Source organism: Orcinus orca, chromosome 2 (assembly GCF_937001465.1).
Source record: "Orcinus orca chromosome 2, mOrcOrc1.1, whole genome shotgun sequence".
Classification (NCBI taxonomy): Eukaryota; Metazoa; Chordata; class Mammalia; order Artiodactyla; family Delphinidae; genus Orcinus; species Orcinus orca.
The window spans coordinates 117,503,300-117,520,129 of NC_064560.1; the positions used below are offsets into that span (position 1 = coordinate 117,503,300).

General features: G+C 44.8%; 1 protein-coding gene across 1 annotated transcript; it reads right to left on the reverse strand.

The window, feature by feature from the left end:
• Nucleotides 1-365: 365 nt before the first annotated feature.
• KNSTRN (kinetochore localized astrin (SPAG5) binding protein) lies at nucleotides 366-15,381 on the reverse strand. The gene is given in 11 exon segments (XM_033435802.2): nucleotides 366-728; nucleotides 1,025-1,045; nucleotides 5,808-5,882; nucleotides 6,835-6,890; nucleotides 7,918-8,011; nucleotides 8,175-8,280; nucleotides 10,804-10,851; nucleotides 11,729-11,858; nucleotides 14,901-14,995; nucleotides 15,159-15,288; nucleotides 15,291-15,381. Coding segments are annotated over 11 exon segments (921 nt in total). The 5' UTR covers nucleotides 15,367-15,381; the 3' UTR covers nucleotides 366-638.
• Nucleotides 15,382-16,830: the final 1,449 nt, after the last annotated feature.

Genomic DNA, 16,830 nt, shown 5'->3' on the forward strand with positions numbered 1-16,830 from the left:
GGTCCCACATGCCGCGGAGCGGCTGGGCCCGTGAGCCATGGCCGCTGAGCCTGCGCGTCCGGAGCCTGTGCTCCGCAGCGGGAGAGGCCACAACAGTGAGAGGCCCGCGTACCGCAAAATAAATAAATAAATACTAGCATATCATAACAAAAATTAAAAAAAAAAAAAAAACAAACAAGATCTGGGTATTAGGAGAACTCACCAGAACACCTGAGAGATGCTGAGAAGCTGGTGAGGCTCAAAGTACCCATGCTGGTACTGAGTGCCGGTTTGAGGCATCTTCCAGGTGTCCTCTGGTGGCTGTCTCTGGTATCCTGCTGACTACACCAAGCATATTTCGATGAAAAATTAATCAATAGCCAATCTATGAAAGAAATGGAAAATTTTATTTGAGCCAAATCTGAGTACTGTAACCCTCAAATTTGTGTTCCAAGAACTGTTCTGCCTGTTAGAAGTCAAAACACAGTTACATAAGTTTTGTGAGACAGAGCCGTACATTAGATGACGTATCACTGACAGTTTACACAATCCAGATCGGCAAGTGCAAACTGATGGGTCGTTGTGACCCCTTTACAAGATCAGGAAGAAATGTTGTCTTTTAAGGCGTTGCCTTGTTCTTGCTAGGAGGATGTTGCTGTTTATGGTTGAGCAGGTATTTCTGCCAGCGGGGAAGGTTTTGTTGAGGCAAAATGCAGATACACGATGCACAGTAGAGGGGAGACAGGAGGCTAAAGGGCAGAGGAAATTTTTTATATTTAAATTTTTCTTGTCTTGCCATAAAATGTGAATTTCATTTCACACACCTTATCAAAAATTGTTTGGGGAGAGTCATGAGACAGGAAGCCAGATTATCCACAGGTGAAAGAAGAAATCACAATGGAAATTAGAACATATTTTGAACAGAAAGACAAATAATCAGAATAGGACATAGCAAAATTTGGGATGCTGCTACCTGGCCCTTAGAGGGACAATTTATAGTTGTAAATGCATATACTGGAAAAGATAAAAATTGAAACGGAATTACCTTATCTTCTATTTTAAGAACCTAGAAAAAGAACAGTAAATTAATGGGAATTCCCTGTGGTTAGGACTTTGCATTTCCACTGCTGGGGGCCCAGGTTTGATCCCTGGTCGGGGAACTAAGATTTTGCAAGCCACGTTGCATGGCCAAAAACAAAATAACAACTTGTTGTGATAATCATTTCATGATGTATGTAAGTCAAATCATTATGCTGTAAACCTTAAACTTATACACTGCTATGTCAGTTGTATCTCAATAAAACTGAAAGAAAAAAAGGTGCTATGGTAGTGCCCCATGACCTCCTGCCTGCCCAAGGAGTGGCTCAGGAACTAAGATCCTGCAAGCCATCCATCTTTCACACAGTGCTATATTCATTTTTTCTAAATCATTCATTATGGTGATTATCTGCTCAAAATGTATCAGTGATTCCTTATTGCCTACATTCATGGTTCCCAGACTGTGAAAGGCATCCCTAGACAGCAAGCTCACTGGGATGCCACGGGATAAACTTCTGGGGGAATCACAGTGATACATGACATGTTAGACAACATGTGAAGTACTAGCTCAAAGTAGGTCAGTTTCAACATTAGGTCATGCTGTGTTCCTCTCAGTGTCAAACAGGATAGGAAGGTGGTAGTGTCCAATTTGATTCCAAGGCTTGAGAAATTAAACTGTGCCCCACATCCCATTAGTAAATAATTGTAGTTATTTAAAAATAAAAATATTTTCTTTAGATTTATTTGTATTATTTTTTCAAATACCTACTAAAAATAGAACTTTTAGGTATTTAGAACTTTTAGGTATTTCTTTTGGTGTGTCATAAAATATTGAGACACCAGGAGCATCATGAACTGAGACAGTTTGTAAACTTCTGGCCCGGATGATAAAAATCCACACCTCCTAGCTTGCATTTAAGTTTCTTCAAAACGTCTAGTAGCACCATGTACTTTCCACTCCCATTATTCCCTGGCTCAAATCTTTCTCCAGTACTTGCCTGTTGTTTGACCTTGGGCAAATCCACTTCATTTCATTAACTAATTTCATTAATTAATTATATGGATTAATTTCGTATAATTTCTCTGAGCCTTTTTCTTTAGCTATAAAAAGGGTTAATAGTGCTTACCTTGTGTGACTGTAATGAGGATTACATGAGAATGAACATAAGGAGGAACACACATAAACATCACATATGGCATATTGCAAGTGCTCGGTTAAGTGTCAGATATAATCCCCTCTCATCTTTTTTTTTTTTAAATATCTTGGCCGTGCCACATGACCTGCGGGATCTTAGTTCCCCGACCAGGGATCGAACCCATGTCCCCTGCAGTGGAAGCAGAGTCCTAACCACTGGACCACCAGGGAATTCCTCCCCTCTCATCTTGAACCTTCTGAAGAAGCCCAGTGTTCTTACTGAGTTCCTCAAGACTCATCTGGATATCCCCTCAACTTTTTTTTTTTTTCTTCAGTCTCTCATAATTTTATTTTCTCCTCGGAAGTTCCAAAGATCCCCTCCTTGGGTTTGACTGATTTCCTAGAATGGCTCACAGACTCAGAGAAATATTTTATTTGCTAGATCTGGTTTATTAGAAAAGGATATAACTCAGGAACAGCCAGATGGAAGAGATGCATGGGGAAAGGGCATGAAGCTTCCATGCCCTCTCTGAGTGTGCTACTGTCCCCAAATTCCATGTGTTCACCAACCTGGAAAGTTCTCAATCCTCTAGCTAGCCTCCCTAAATATTACTCTTCCTTCAACCCCAGTTTACCGCTTCCATCAAGCCTCCCCCAACCGAACTAGCTCAGAGTTAACTACTATAGCACACAACTATATCACACAACCCACTGTTTAGTAAACTATTGCCTTTGTTATTCAACTTGTATATCACCTGTGCAATGTTTCACCACATGTACTGTAAGCATTTCTGAGGTTAAGAATGTCATGCTACATTAAAGTTTCCTATAGCGTCTAGCAAAGTGGAGGGTGCAGATCACATTGGTTCATGTAATGCAGGAATTTACTGAGGCTGTAGATCAGAATAAGCACCACAACACCTCCACACGCACAAAAGGCAGATGGAGCAGCGGAGGTCAGAGGGAAGACAAGAAAAGGCAAGACTGCACAAATGCTGGCTGGTGGTGCAAAGCAGCACCGTGAGGTGAAGGCCCCTGTGAGGCCAGACCTTGAGCAAACAGGATCTCAACAGTGGGCAAGATGAGTAATGGAGGAGTCGGGAGAGTTCCATTCTTAGGAGTTAACTAGGGAGGCATGACAAGGAGGAAAGGACCTCACAGCTGAGTTTCCCACCCTTTCCTTCCAAGAAAGAAGTAGAACTTTTGGGGGGACCAGAAATGCCAATTACAAATTCACTTGGGTAAAAATCTTTTAAACGATAAACATCCTGAAAATGGGTAGAAGAAAATATTCAGCCCTTGTCACCAGTGAGAATTATTTAACTGGGTTTCCCTATCAAAATATTTGGGACATAACCAACTGTGTGAATGTTGCATGTGTATGAAGGAAAAGAATTTTAGCCCTATAAGTTAGGGTGGGACGTTACCTGACTTGATTGGGTGGCTCTGGGCAGCCCCAATAATGCTGAAGAGTAGGGGGAGTTGCTGAAGAAATTGGGAGAGGTGCAGAAAAAAATGGGACATGGCCAAAGCCAAAGTGTGCCTAGTTTGACTATGAAATATGGCGGTGCCTTTGGTGGACTGGCGGTTGCAGGGGTGGGGTGTGGCTGCCGTGGACTTCAGTTGACTAAGGATCCAGGGGGCCAGGTCCAGGATTGGCTGTGCAAAGCAAGAGCAGAGATACACGCATACTTAGGAGTGCAGGCAGCTAGTGACACAAACCTGGTGGACGGAGTGTGGCACCCACTGCTACGAACAGGAACCACCACAGAAGACTAGCTAATGTCCCTGGAAGATGGGGTTGGGGGGTGTGGGGGGGGCACTAGCTACAGAGCACCTAATGAGTGGAAGAAAAATATTCTGGGTGAAACTGGAGGCTTGAACTTGTTACCTAGATTAGTTCAATAGTATTCAGTGGATGTATTTAGGTTAAAAGGCTATTTTCATTTGCCAGTGTTGCAGTCTGAATAGTTACAGAAATATTTATTTTTAAAGTAACACTTTATAAAAACAAAAACAGAACTGATTTAGATTAAAAGCTCCAAGGTGTATTGTTTCATAGGTGTTATTGCTATCTATACCTTCACCCCATTTATTAAACCATTTCAGGTAACTTCCAGTTCGTAAATTTACAGTGAGGTTATAGAGCCCAACCAGGATGGGACAGAATGCGTTCCAAGTTACGAGGGGACCGCAGGGCTCCTCAGTGATGTCTCCCGTGAAGCACCTGTGCACCACTGTTTCTTCCCACACGTCTGAATGTGACCTTTTGGCTTCTCTGGCTGTGGCTGGTTTAGTCTCCTGATACTAATTCTGTGCCGCTCTGTTGCCTAGGAGGTTGATCCAAGCTTTCAGGCCCCCTCTCTTGTAGGCCTCAATTACGTATTGTGAGGTTCAGGAGAGCTGGTCAATCTGAAGGCTGGGAATGCTTGCTTAAAGGAGGAATTGCCATTCCAGCATAAACTGCAGAAACTGTTTTCATTCTGGGGATGGTGAGTCCTAGAAGGTCATGGCCAAGAAGCAGATGTCCTAAGGGGCTTCCTCTGAGAGTTCATCCCCAAGAGGGAGCCATGTGGCCACATGCTTTTTATCACATTTCTAATAGCTGCTCCATTTCCTCAAGGGCTGTTGTAAAATCATTTACTTGACTGTTACATAAGGTCTGTTGTTCTAGGAACTGGGCCCTCTCTTCTTCTTTTATCTTCAACGTTACCTTTAAGGCCTGCATGGAAAGACATTAAAAAAGACAAAAAACAAAAAACCACCAAACTCTGACTCACAGGAAAGACAATACCATAACCAGAACATTATGCTTCTGTTTGGGATACTGACAGACATTGTCTTTTCTAACTTAGGTTTTTTTATCTGTGTTGGTTTTAGGAATTGTCTCTCTCTACTACAGAGTCTGTTATCTCAACTGGAGCAATGAAATCCTCTAGGATTCCGTGTGGTATCCCATGGTTCATCCAAGCAATCCAAAGTGGTCCAGACCCAAGAATCGGGGTTTCCTATTACAGGTTTCCCTGAGATATCAAGTTTCTACAGCATGGATTTCACACAGGTGTCAACTGTCAACCTGGAGCCACCTAGCGTGTTGCACACTGCCTCATGCCCTGCAGAAGGGAACATTTCTAAGAGTCTTTGGAACAGAAAATTAGTTGAAAAAAATGGTGAAATCAAATAAAGTCTTGGAATTTAGTTAATAGTAAGGCATCAGTATTGGTTTCTTAGTCTTGACAAATACAGCGTGATAATGTAAGATGTTAATATTAGGGGAGTTGAATTCTCCATTATCTTTACAACTTTTCTGCAATCTAAAATTACTACAAAATAGTTTATTAAAAATGAATAAAGAGGGCTTCCCTGGTGGCGCAGTGGTTGGGAGTCCGCCTGCCGATGCAGGGGACATGGGTTCGTGCCCCGGTCTGGGAAGATCCCACATGCCGTGGAGCGGCTGGGCCCGTGAGCCATGGCCACTGAGCCTGCGCGTCCGGAGCCTGTGCTCCGCAACGGGAGAGGCCACAACAGTGAGAGGCCCGCGTACCACAAAAAAAAAAAAAATGAATAAAGAGATAAATAAGAAAGAGCCCTCCACAGATCCACCTATTGTGGTAGGAAATGGTAATTTTGCCTTGCAGAGATGTCTGCCTCTCACCTGTAACTCCTCCATCTGCTTTTTGGCTGTTTCGTTAAAAAGCTTCAGTTCATCTTGCAAAGTTTCTAACAGCAGCTAAGAGAAAAGTACAAGGTAGTAACAAATCTTTATTGAAATGTGAGAACTTTCTTCATATAAACTAATCTCTTCATGGGAGTTGAATTAGATGATCGCTAATATCCCATCTGTTCAGTCACTGAAACTTCTCAAGCAGCTCCACTTTTTGGGTCAAGTCCTTCAGCTCTCCCTGTAGGGGTGCCATACAGACAGGTAAGGCCTGCCCCATTCCTCAGGGGCAGCCACAGTGCAAGCCTGGCATCTTCTCCTGCGCTCAGGCACCTGGCGTGGTCCCTCAGCTCATCAGCTAATATCCCATCTGTTCAGTCAGTGTCCGCAAACGTGCTGGGCTCTCTCGTGGGCCTGGAAGAACTGAGTCCACAGCATGGACAGAGAACCCCACCTCCACGTGCTCTGTGCTACACAGGTAATATGAACGAAAGGCAGTAGCCACTAAAGGGGTGACAAATCGCCTGGGGGAGCTGAGGAAGGCTTCCATACCTAGGATTCTAGGATTCTAAGATGACAACTGATCTTCCTGGGGAATAGATCACAGAAGCTCAAAAGGCTTTAAGTGCAAACGATTGCCCTCTACTTCAGGGAGGGAACCAAAGAGAAGACAGATTTAATTCAGGCTGGACCTTTGTAAGACACAGTTCTCAGCAAAGGAATAAGGGGAGAAATTTGGTAAAGCAAAGAATAGAGAAACCAGAAAGCTGTCTCTACGGTCCACCCTGCTACGGGTTTTAAACTAGTACATTCTCAACTTAGACTCCCTCATATTTGTAAGCACAAAGTCACCTTCCAAGTAAAATATGCTACTTTGAGTACACATCCACCACCCCCTTCCACTACCCTGGATAACCGAAGGCTGCTTCGTGAGCTTTGCCGAGCACACGGCAGAGACCTGCTTAGATCTGCAGGGCCTCACGCTCACGGGGCCTTCGCCCACTCACACCCACACCCTCACCATCGAGTCCATGTGATCTGTGGTGGAGTCTTGCCGTGCCGCCAGGGTCTCACTGCCTAAAACCAGTAAATACAACAAAGTCAGCCTTGCCTAGGGAACTGCAACTTAAAAGAAAATTAAAATCCCTCCACAGGAGTATTCACGAGGGAAACTTCTCTAAGCATCTGAAAACTCTCTCCCCTGAGTTTTCACCTTGGCAAGGTCACCCACGCCTGCCCTCCAGAGCTGGATTTTATCTCCCCTTCCTCTCTAGGTATGGATATGGCCAAAACTTCATCCTGATTTCTCCTCAGCTCAGCGGAAAATTTGTTCAAAAGAAATGTATAGGCTGTATTTTTTGGTTTCGTTAACAATACACAAAACTATTTTTAAAAGCTTTTCAGGCCTTAAAAAATTTTATTATTTTTGGTAAAAACAGTGCATACACGTAGGAAATTAAAATCATCCAAAAACGTATATGGTGACTATCAAGAATATATCCTAAAATGCACAGGTTAATGGCAGCATTCAAAGTCAGCACTCCTTAATTCAAACAGGCCTGGGCTCCTTCCCTGGGCATTCTCAGGCTCCTCAATTCAGGTTCTCTTACAGTCCTGGGGTAACCCCTTCTTCCGCTTCCTCTCTGTGACAGACTCTGCCCTCTAGGGACAGGCTCAGAACAGGAATCACATTTTAAACACCGTGATTCTGCTAACTAGCCAGCTTTGGGAACCCTTTCAACAGTATTATCTCTCTCTCCACCTGTGAAGGTTACCTGTATGCTATATCCCTTGAAAGAAAGAAAATATTTCTGATGTATTTGCAAGATCATACCTGTCAGCACCAAACTAATGGTATAAAGTGTTCAGATAAGAAAGAGAGAATCCTCTCTGCACAACCATCTGAAACTCCGCTGGGCAGGCAAAGTCAACATCACAACAGAACAGAGTGGAGCTCCCCCAAATCTTCAGGGCTTTGCTAGGCAACCCCTGCACTGACTGGGTCAGCTGACACCATGCCAGACCACTGATGCACAGTCCAGAATCACCCAGGAAGGGGCACATGCACTGACTCCTTTGAAGGCAGTTGTGTGCCATCTCTTACCTGGGTTGAGGCCCTTGCTCTCCAAAATTGCCAGACAGCTGTCCTGAAACTTCTCAAGCAGCTCCACTTTTTGGGTCAAGTCCTTCAGCTCTCCCTGTAGGGGTGTCATACAGACAGGTAAGGCCTGCCCCATTCCTCAGGGGCAGCCACAGCACAAACCTGGCATCTTCTCCTGCGCTCAGGCACCTGGCGTGGTCCCTCAGGAGTCCACATGCATCACCCAGTGCAGCTGATGGCAGGTCTGGTGGATCGCTTACCTGAGTTTCAATCAACTTCTGGTGCAACTGCTTGTTGACGGCCTCTAAGAGCTGGTTCTTATCCTTGAGCTCTTCCTCTGATTTCTCTTTACTCAGTGGCTTATAGCTGTAATGATAATCGTACTTAGATGAAGTGGTGGAGGGATTAAGAGTATGGGCTGGGCTTCCCTGGTGGCGCAGTGGTTGAGAGTCCGCCTGCCGATGCAGGGGACACGGGTTCGTGCTCCGGTCCGGGAAGATCCCACGTGCCGCGGAGCGGCTGGGCCCGTGAGCCATGGCCGCTGGACCTGCGCGTCCGGAGCCTGTGCTCCGCAACGGGAGAGGCCTCAACAGTGAGAGGCCCGCGTACCACAAAAAAAAAAAAAAAAAAAAAAAAAAAAGAGTATGGGCTATGCAGTCCGGTTGGTTTGAATCCTGGCATCATCACATAGTGGTATATGACTTTCAGGGAGTTGTGTAACCTCTCTGAGGCTGTTTCCTCATTTCTAGAATTAATACACACATTTCATAATATTACCATGAAGGATAAGAGAGAATACATGTACAATTCTTAGCACAGCTACTGACACAAAACTTTTAATAAGTAATAGCCATAGCCCAAGCAGTCTTGAGGGAAAAAAACTGAGCTGGAGGAATCAGACTCCCTGACTTCAGACTATAATACAAAGCTACAGTAATCAAGACAATATGGTACTGGCACAAAAACAGAAATATAGATCAATGGAACAGGATAGAAAGCCCAGAGATAAACCCACGTACCTATGGTCAACTAATCTACGACAAAGGAGGCAAGGACATATAATGGAGAAAAGACAGTCTCTTCAGAAAGTGGTGCTGGGAAAACTGGACAGCTACATGTAAAAGAATGAAATTAGAACACTCCATAACACCATACACAAAAATCGACTCAAAATGTATTAGAGACCTAAATGTAAGACCGGACACTATAAAACTCTTAGAGGAAAACATAGGAAGAACACTCTTTGACATAAATCACAGCAAGATCTTTTTTGATCCACCTCCTAGAGTAATGGAAATAAAAACAAAAATAAACAAATGGGACCTAATGAAACTTAAAAAGCTTTTGCAAAGCAAAGGAAACTACAAACAAGACGAAAAGACAACCTCAGAATGGGAGAAAATATGTGCAAACAAATCAACGGACAAAGGATTAATCTCCAAAATATATAAACAGCTCATGCAGCTCAATATCAAAAAAACAAACAACTCAATCAAAAAATGGGCAGAAGACCTAAATAGACATGTCTCCAAAGAAGACATACAGATGGCCAAGAAGCACATGAAAAGCTGCTCAACATCACTATTAGAGAAATGCAAATCAAAACTACAATGAGGTATCACCTCACACCAGTCAGAATGGGCATCATCAGAAAATCTACAAACAACAAATGCTGGAGAGGGTGTGGAGAAAAGGGGACCCTCTTGCACTGTTGGTGGGAATGTAAATTGATACAGCCACTATGGAGAACAGTATGGAGGTTCCTTACAAAACTAAAAATAGAATTACCATATGACCCAGCAATCCCACTACTGGGTATACCCAGAGAAAACCATAATTCAAAAAGACACATGCACACCAGTGTTCAATGCAGCACTATTTACAATAGCCAGGTCATGGAAGCAACCTAAATGCTCATCAACAGACGAATGGATAAAGAAGATGTGGTACATATATACAATGGAATATTACTCAGCCATAAAAAGGAACGAACTTGGGTCATTTGTAGAGACGTGGGTGGATCTAGAGACTGTCATACAGAGTGAACTAAGTCAGAAAGAGAGAAACAAATATCGTATATTAATGCATATATGTGGAACCTAGAAAAATGGTACCAGTTTGCAGGGCAGAAATAGAGACACAGATGTAGAGAACAAACGTATGGACACCAAGGGGGAAAAGTGGTGGTGGTGGTGGTGCTGTGATGAATTGGGAGATTGGGTTTGACATACATACACTAATATATATAAAATAGATAACTAATAAGAATCTGCTGTATAAAAAAATAAATAAAATGCAAAAAATCAAAATAAGTAATAGCCATTATCATCATCAATATTAAGCCTTTTCAAAGTTCTGAGTCCTTGATAGTATTTTGTCTTCAGAACTTTTAAGTCATGCCCAAGTAACAGATGTGGAATTAAAACCTATGTCTACAAACTTTTCAGCTCATGTTATTTCTGTCTGCAGGATTGCAAAACGTCCAAGCAAGTCTCAAGCAGAGAAAGATGGATCCTTCTCCAGAATTTCAACAGCAGCAGCAGCGGCAGCAGAACACTCATCTCGAACTCACTAACCACACGCAGGCTCTCCCATCCTGAGGGCTTCCCGTTCCTGCCGATGGGCCATAGCTAGGTTCGGGCAGTGGTCCTGGCATGGAGCCCCCAAACTCTTGTCTGGTACTCAAGATGGTAGCATCACTGATTCTTGCCCTGACAGTGGTTCTCAAAATCGGCTGTGCCTCAGCCCTGAAAATCCCATCTAGATTTCTGGGGTGGCATCAGACTCCAACACAGTAAAACAAGTCCTGTGACTGATTCTGATGTACAACCAGGATTGAGCTCCACTACCCTAAAACGGTGGCCAGGTTTCATCTACCCTGACGCTCACCTCTTCCTGATGTTCCTCCTGGTGGCAGTGTCTGTAGCTCTCAGCTGCCTAGAGAAGCAAAAACAAATCAGGATGTTAACTAGACTGACTGCGGTGATCATTTTGCAATATATACAAATATCAAATCATTATGTTGTACACCTGAAACTAACACAATGTTGTATGTCAACTATACCTCAATTAAAACAATAACAAAAACAAAGAAATCAATCAGAGAATCACGGTACTGTTATTACTTTTTTTTTTTTTTTTTGTATTTTTGTCCAGGCCGTGTGCAGCATGCGGGAGTTTAGTTCCCTGACCAGGGATCAAACCCCGTGCCCCTGCAGTGGAAGCACAGAGTCTTAACCACTGGACTGCCAGGCAAGTCCCAGACAGCACAAGCTTGAGAAGCTCTGAGGGCCCAGGCACTTTTGTGTCAGCCCAGATTACTGAAAAAAGCTTATGAATAGGGCACGGGCTCCCCTCCTGACCACCTCAACAACCTGACAGACCTGCTTCGGCTCAAGACAGTGTGGCTACTTCATGTCAGCCTCACTCACACGGGAGCTGAACACCGGGTGGAGGGACACACATGCACACTACACTGGGCTGGACTGCTCAGAGCAGCAACCTAGGCTAACAACTAGGCCCCACCCGCCACGACTACCACTTAAGGCTGGTTTGACTGCACTGCTGCTATTTGTACACTCAGAGCAAATGCTGAGAGAGGAAAGAATATCTCTTATTGTAACCCTGGCTGTGCCTCTTCTGACCTGATCAACACAGAGGGTTCTGACAAACAGGTCAGCAACGCTGCACTGCTATAGGCCACTGACTACAGGCCAATCCTTCAGATACCCTGTGCTCTCAAAAGCCCTAATTTTTGGTACTGAGCAATTTCTAGCCCAATGTTCTAATTGGATACCGATGCTCTGACTCTCACCCATTGTCTCGTCTTGGTTTGATGATTTTTGTAACATCATTTTCTGAATCTCCTAAGTGAGGTCGGGAAACATCGACTTCTTTGGACCTAACAGGTAATAGGCTCTTAGAAGTGGCTCGAGTTTGTGCATCTGCAAAGGAAAACAAGAGGGTGGAATCCCACGCATCATGACCCAACAGTGCAACTCTATAAATTCGGAAGAATAAGACCTCTAGACCAATTGGGAATAGAAACCAAAATTCTTTAAATGTGACAGTACAGTGTGTTTGAGGGTAGCCAAAAGCTTGCTGATACAGCAAACTGAATGGCCAGAGGGTATAGATGTGAAAGTGGAGATTCATACAGCAAAGAGGATGAGAGGCAGTGTGGCCGTCAGCAAGGCAGAACACAGCTGAGTCCTTCGTCACACAGCAGTTGAAAGGAACTATGTCGTTCAGCTCCTAAGCACTCTGCCCGCTCTCCTAAGGCTACACTCAAGCTGCTTCGAGTTTCGGCAGTTGCTTAGTTGTTTTGATGAGACTGGCTCCCTAACTAGTACTCTAAGAGACATCTTTGTGCCCCAGCATCTAGGAGAGTATCTGGCATATTAACAGAGGTTCAAAACCTACTTATTGAATAAATGAAACACGTCACAGTTTCATGAGTTATTTCACAGACCATCTCTAAACTAGCTCCTCTATTCTTCTTTCCCTCTTCCATGCTGACTGCCTTTACCACCAGCCCTTTTTTTTTTTTTTTTTTTTGTGGTATGCGGGCCTCTCACTGTTGTGGCCTCTCCCGTTGCAGAGCAGAGGCTCCGGACGCGCAGGCTCAGTGGCCATGGCTTACGGGCCTAGCCACTCCTCGGCATGTGAGATCTTCCCGGACCGGGGCATAAACCCGTGTCCCCTGCATCGGCAGGCGGACTCTCAACCACTGCGCCACCAGGGAAGCCCCTACCACCAGCCCTTTTAAACTGTTTATCCATCGTTAAGTTTAGAGGCTCGTTAGGTTCCCTGTTCGGTATTCTGTTCTGATCCTGCTAGGCTACTGCCAGATAACCAGAGAAATGGCCCTGACATGACATACTTCTTCGCCAGAGGAGAGCATTTCCCCCCTAGCCCTTATGCCAGCCCTCTACCACACAGCCTCTATCGAATCTTTCTACCACTTACATTCGATAGCAAATTCAAGTAACTTGTTCTGGAGTTGAGCATGCACCCCCAGCACATGCACAGGATTCTTCTAGTTTATACTAACTTTCACTTTGTTCATTGTAAAACGGCTCCTTTAAGCTTGACCTAAATTAAGAGCCATAACAATTAAATCAAGCTGAAGAAATGAGGTACAAAGCACTGGATCACAGGGATTAGGAAACTTTGTGTTTGATAAAGATTTATTTTGATGACTCTAGCTGCACAACAGTTTGGAATAAATATGATTTCTCAGGCTAACGAATTACTTCATTTATAGGTACACTCAATCGGCACTTACATCCTATTTTCCCCTCTTACCCACAAAACAAGTATTGAAAAGGTTCTTTCTGAGGTCTCTGTTGGAAGTAAAAAGTAACTTTGAGTGCATGAATTTACCTTCTCCTCTCTCAAGTATTAATAAGTTACACACAATAAGAAATCTGTCTCATGCAAAAAGGTGTCCATAGCAAATTGATCAAAATTAACACTCTTCATTGACTGGAATTGATTTCAATAACCCATATTTGTTAGATCCTAAGGACTGCATCATAGGAAAAATTTAGCAGGATTTAACAAAGACTATCTCCTTAAAATGAGAGACGCGAAGGAGGGAATTGGATGGCTGGTGTCAAGGAAGGGAAGACTTGTTTTTCACCGTATATCGTTTCCCCACTTTGGATATTTATTTATTTTGAATGTTACCTATTCAAAAAACTAAAAAACAACCAACCCATGCCTAAAATCTAAAATCCTGAGAGGCAGCCTAAAAATGTTAAACTATTGAAGTTACATATGATCATAAAGCTGGGACAAGGAAAAAAGCAAAGAGATGAAAACTTCCAACTTGGCTGGGGAGATGCCAGTCGCTCCCCACTGAACGAGAGACTGCTTTCTAAGGGAAAGGCAGCTAAGACCGGCTCCATTTCCTCCATCAACTCCTAGGTGTTGCTGATGCCAGAATTGCCACTCAGGTGTTCTGAAGCAACACAGGACAAACAGAACCCTTTGAAGCCTTTGAAGTAAAGCCTATTTACTTCAAAGGTCAATCCTGCTACTGCCCCTCAGTCAACTGCGTGGAGTCATCTGGGAAGGGATCTTAAATAGCTGCTTCAAAATCTCCTACCACAGGTTCTGATGTTTGAAGCCTATTCTGTGCTATAATCTCTAGATTAGGCAGCTCAGCAACTGCAGACTTTAGGGGATGACTTTCAGCCGCAAGCCCAGTAACACAAAGCAAATGGCAAAACAATCAAACACTGCTTTTATTTTATTTATTTATTTAATTTTTTAGTTTTTGACCACGCAGGGCATCTTGTGGGATCTTAGTTCCCCGACCAGGGATGGAACCCAGGCCCTTGGCAGTGAAGGTGCGGAGTCCTAACCGCTGAACCGCCAGGGAAGTCCCAAACATTGCTTTTAACCATCTCTCTTCTCCCAAGATTCTCGAATACTAGTTAGGCCTGACCCTTCTCTCTCACTTCACTCGACAAATGTTTACTGAGAATGTACTATATAAGAGACACTGTGCCGTTACAAATGTGAACCAGACACAGTGTGAAGCCTAGTGCTCCCTAAGTATCCTGCTTTTCATATGACTCTCTTCTCTTCTCCCTGACAATAAACCCAGTCCTTCCAGATAGCTCGTCTGGAAATAAAACAGGTAAATGTTTAAAAAGGGATTCCTAGCTTAATGGGAATAATATTGTAGAATAATCAACAACTTAAATCTACTTGGTGAATGCAGCAGAGTTCGGTTTGGGGGAGCAGGGGTATGGGTCAAGTCTAAATTCCCACCATGTGGCCCTTCCCCTAACTCCCATCATAAGCCTAGACAGCCCGGTTCTAGGGGAGTTAGAGCAGGATGTCAGAGCCGATAGAACCCCCTCCCTTGCCGGAGCCCTCCACTCCCAGCCACCGATTTGATCCCCCATACTCCTGGCTTGACCACCCGGGGCCAGTTCGCAATGCCCGGGGGCAGGGGCGGCGTCGACACCCACCTGCGGACAGGCCGCTGCTCAGCACAGAGGGGGGCTGCAGGGTGTACACTGTCTTGACCACGCTGGTCATCGTAACGAGGTGGCACGGCTGGGGACTGGAAGGTACAAGGCGAATGTTACCCAGGAGTGAGCCAGGGTGCCCGAGCAGGCGGAGGGCCCCAGAAGAGCGCGACTCGGGAGAGAGAAAATCCTCTATTCTCAGCCCATCCCATCGGCCTCCCGCATCCAGCCCAGTCTCCCGCCCCGGGAGAGCCGAACCCTGACGCCTGCTGCTCCTGCCCGCAGGCCTCGTCGCTCTGGTTCGAAAGATGCTCGGCAATAACTGCCGTACCGCAGACCGGGTCTGCCGCCCGAGTTTCAAACGGAAACTTCCGGTGGCCGGGCGGGAGGGCTGTGATGCGCTCTCTGTAGGCGGCCATGTTGTACGGAATGCACTGCCGGGGGCGACGCCTTCGGGGGCTGCCATGCTGTACGGAAGATCCGAATCGAGGCACGAGCGCGAGCTTCCTGGCGGTGGATGTGGAATCCCCCAGGTCTGGGCGGGGGAGGGGAGTGATGCGCTTTGCCGGCCTAAATGGAGCTATGAGTCATTGGCGTCTTATTCCGGCCTTGGGATGCAAACGCGGTCACGTTTAGAGTCCATGTCACAATCTTTCTCTTTATTTGGTCTATGATTGTTAGGGATGGTGCATGATACCGGATAGCCAGGAACACAGAGAGGGATGGGCAGGAAACTACACGTTACAGGGTGGAGAGTGGCAGGCGAGGTTTGGAGAGGGTCTGTGAGCTGAAATACCTGCAACACCTACCCTCAGTCCTAACTTTAATAACACTTATCCAGAATTTAAGCGGAGATTCAAAGCTACTCCTAGGGAACAGGGCAGGGAACAGTGCACTAATTCATTTCGCTCAACAAATATTTATTGAGCACCTGCTATGTGCCAGACCACAATTCTAAGTGGGCAGATGGGATGAGGGCAGCAAGTATCAACACTAACCTGGGTTCTGCCCTCTTGGAGTTTACAATCCAGGAAACAGCAAACAAATAGTCACACAAAATTGTCAACTGTATCTCAGTTAAGCTGGAAAAAACCCAAATAAATATATATTCATCAACTATAGTAAAACTATGAAGGGAAAGTACAATGTGCTATGAGAGAAAAGCAGGGAAACCTAGTTTAAATTGCAGAGTCATTTTTTTTGGGCTGCGTTGGGTCTTCGCTGCTGCACGTGGGCTTTCTCTAGTTGTAGCGAGTAGGGGCTACTCTTCCTTGAGGTGTGTGGGCTTCTCATTGTGGGGGCTTCTCTTGTTGTGGAGCACGGGCTCTAGGTGCGCGGGCTTCAGTAGTCATGGCATGCGGGCTCAGTAGTTGTAGCACACAGGCTTAGTTGCTCCGAGACATGTGGACCAGGGATCAAACCCGTGTCCCCTGCATTGGCAGGCAGACTCTTAACCACTGTGCCACCAGGGAAGTACCAGGGAAGACACCTTAAGTGATGTTTGACTGACAAAAATGACTAGGAGTTAATCAGATGAGCAATGGGGAAGAGGAGAGCAATGCAAAATCCCAAGGTAGGAATGGGCTTTTCCTAGAAGGACTGAAAGATGGGAGGCGAATGGTACTGATAAAGCTGGAGAAATAAGAAGTCAAATGGCAGTCTTTGTAGGCCAAAGGTAAAGAGATTTGTAGTCCAAACGTAATGAGATTTTTTTTCTTTTTTTTAGATTTTTTTTCTTAAGGGTAATTAGAAATCATTGAAGTATTAGAGCAGGAGAGTGTCATTCAATTTATATATATATATATATATATATATATATATATATATATATATTGGCCGCACTGCGCAGCTTGTGTGATCTTAGTTCCCAACCAGGGATCAAACCCGAGGCCCTGGCAGTGGGAGCGCCAAGTCCTAACCACTGGACTGC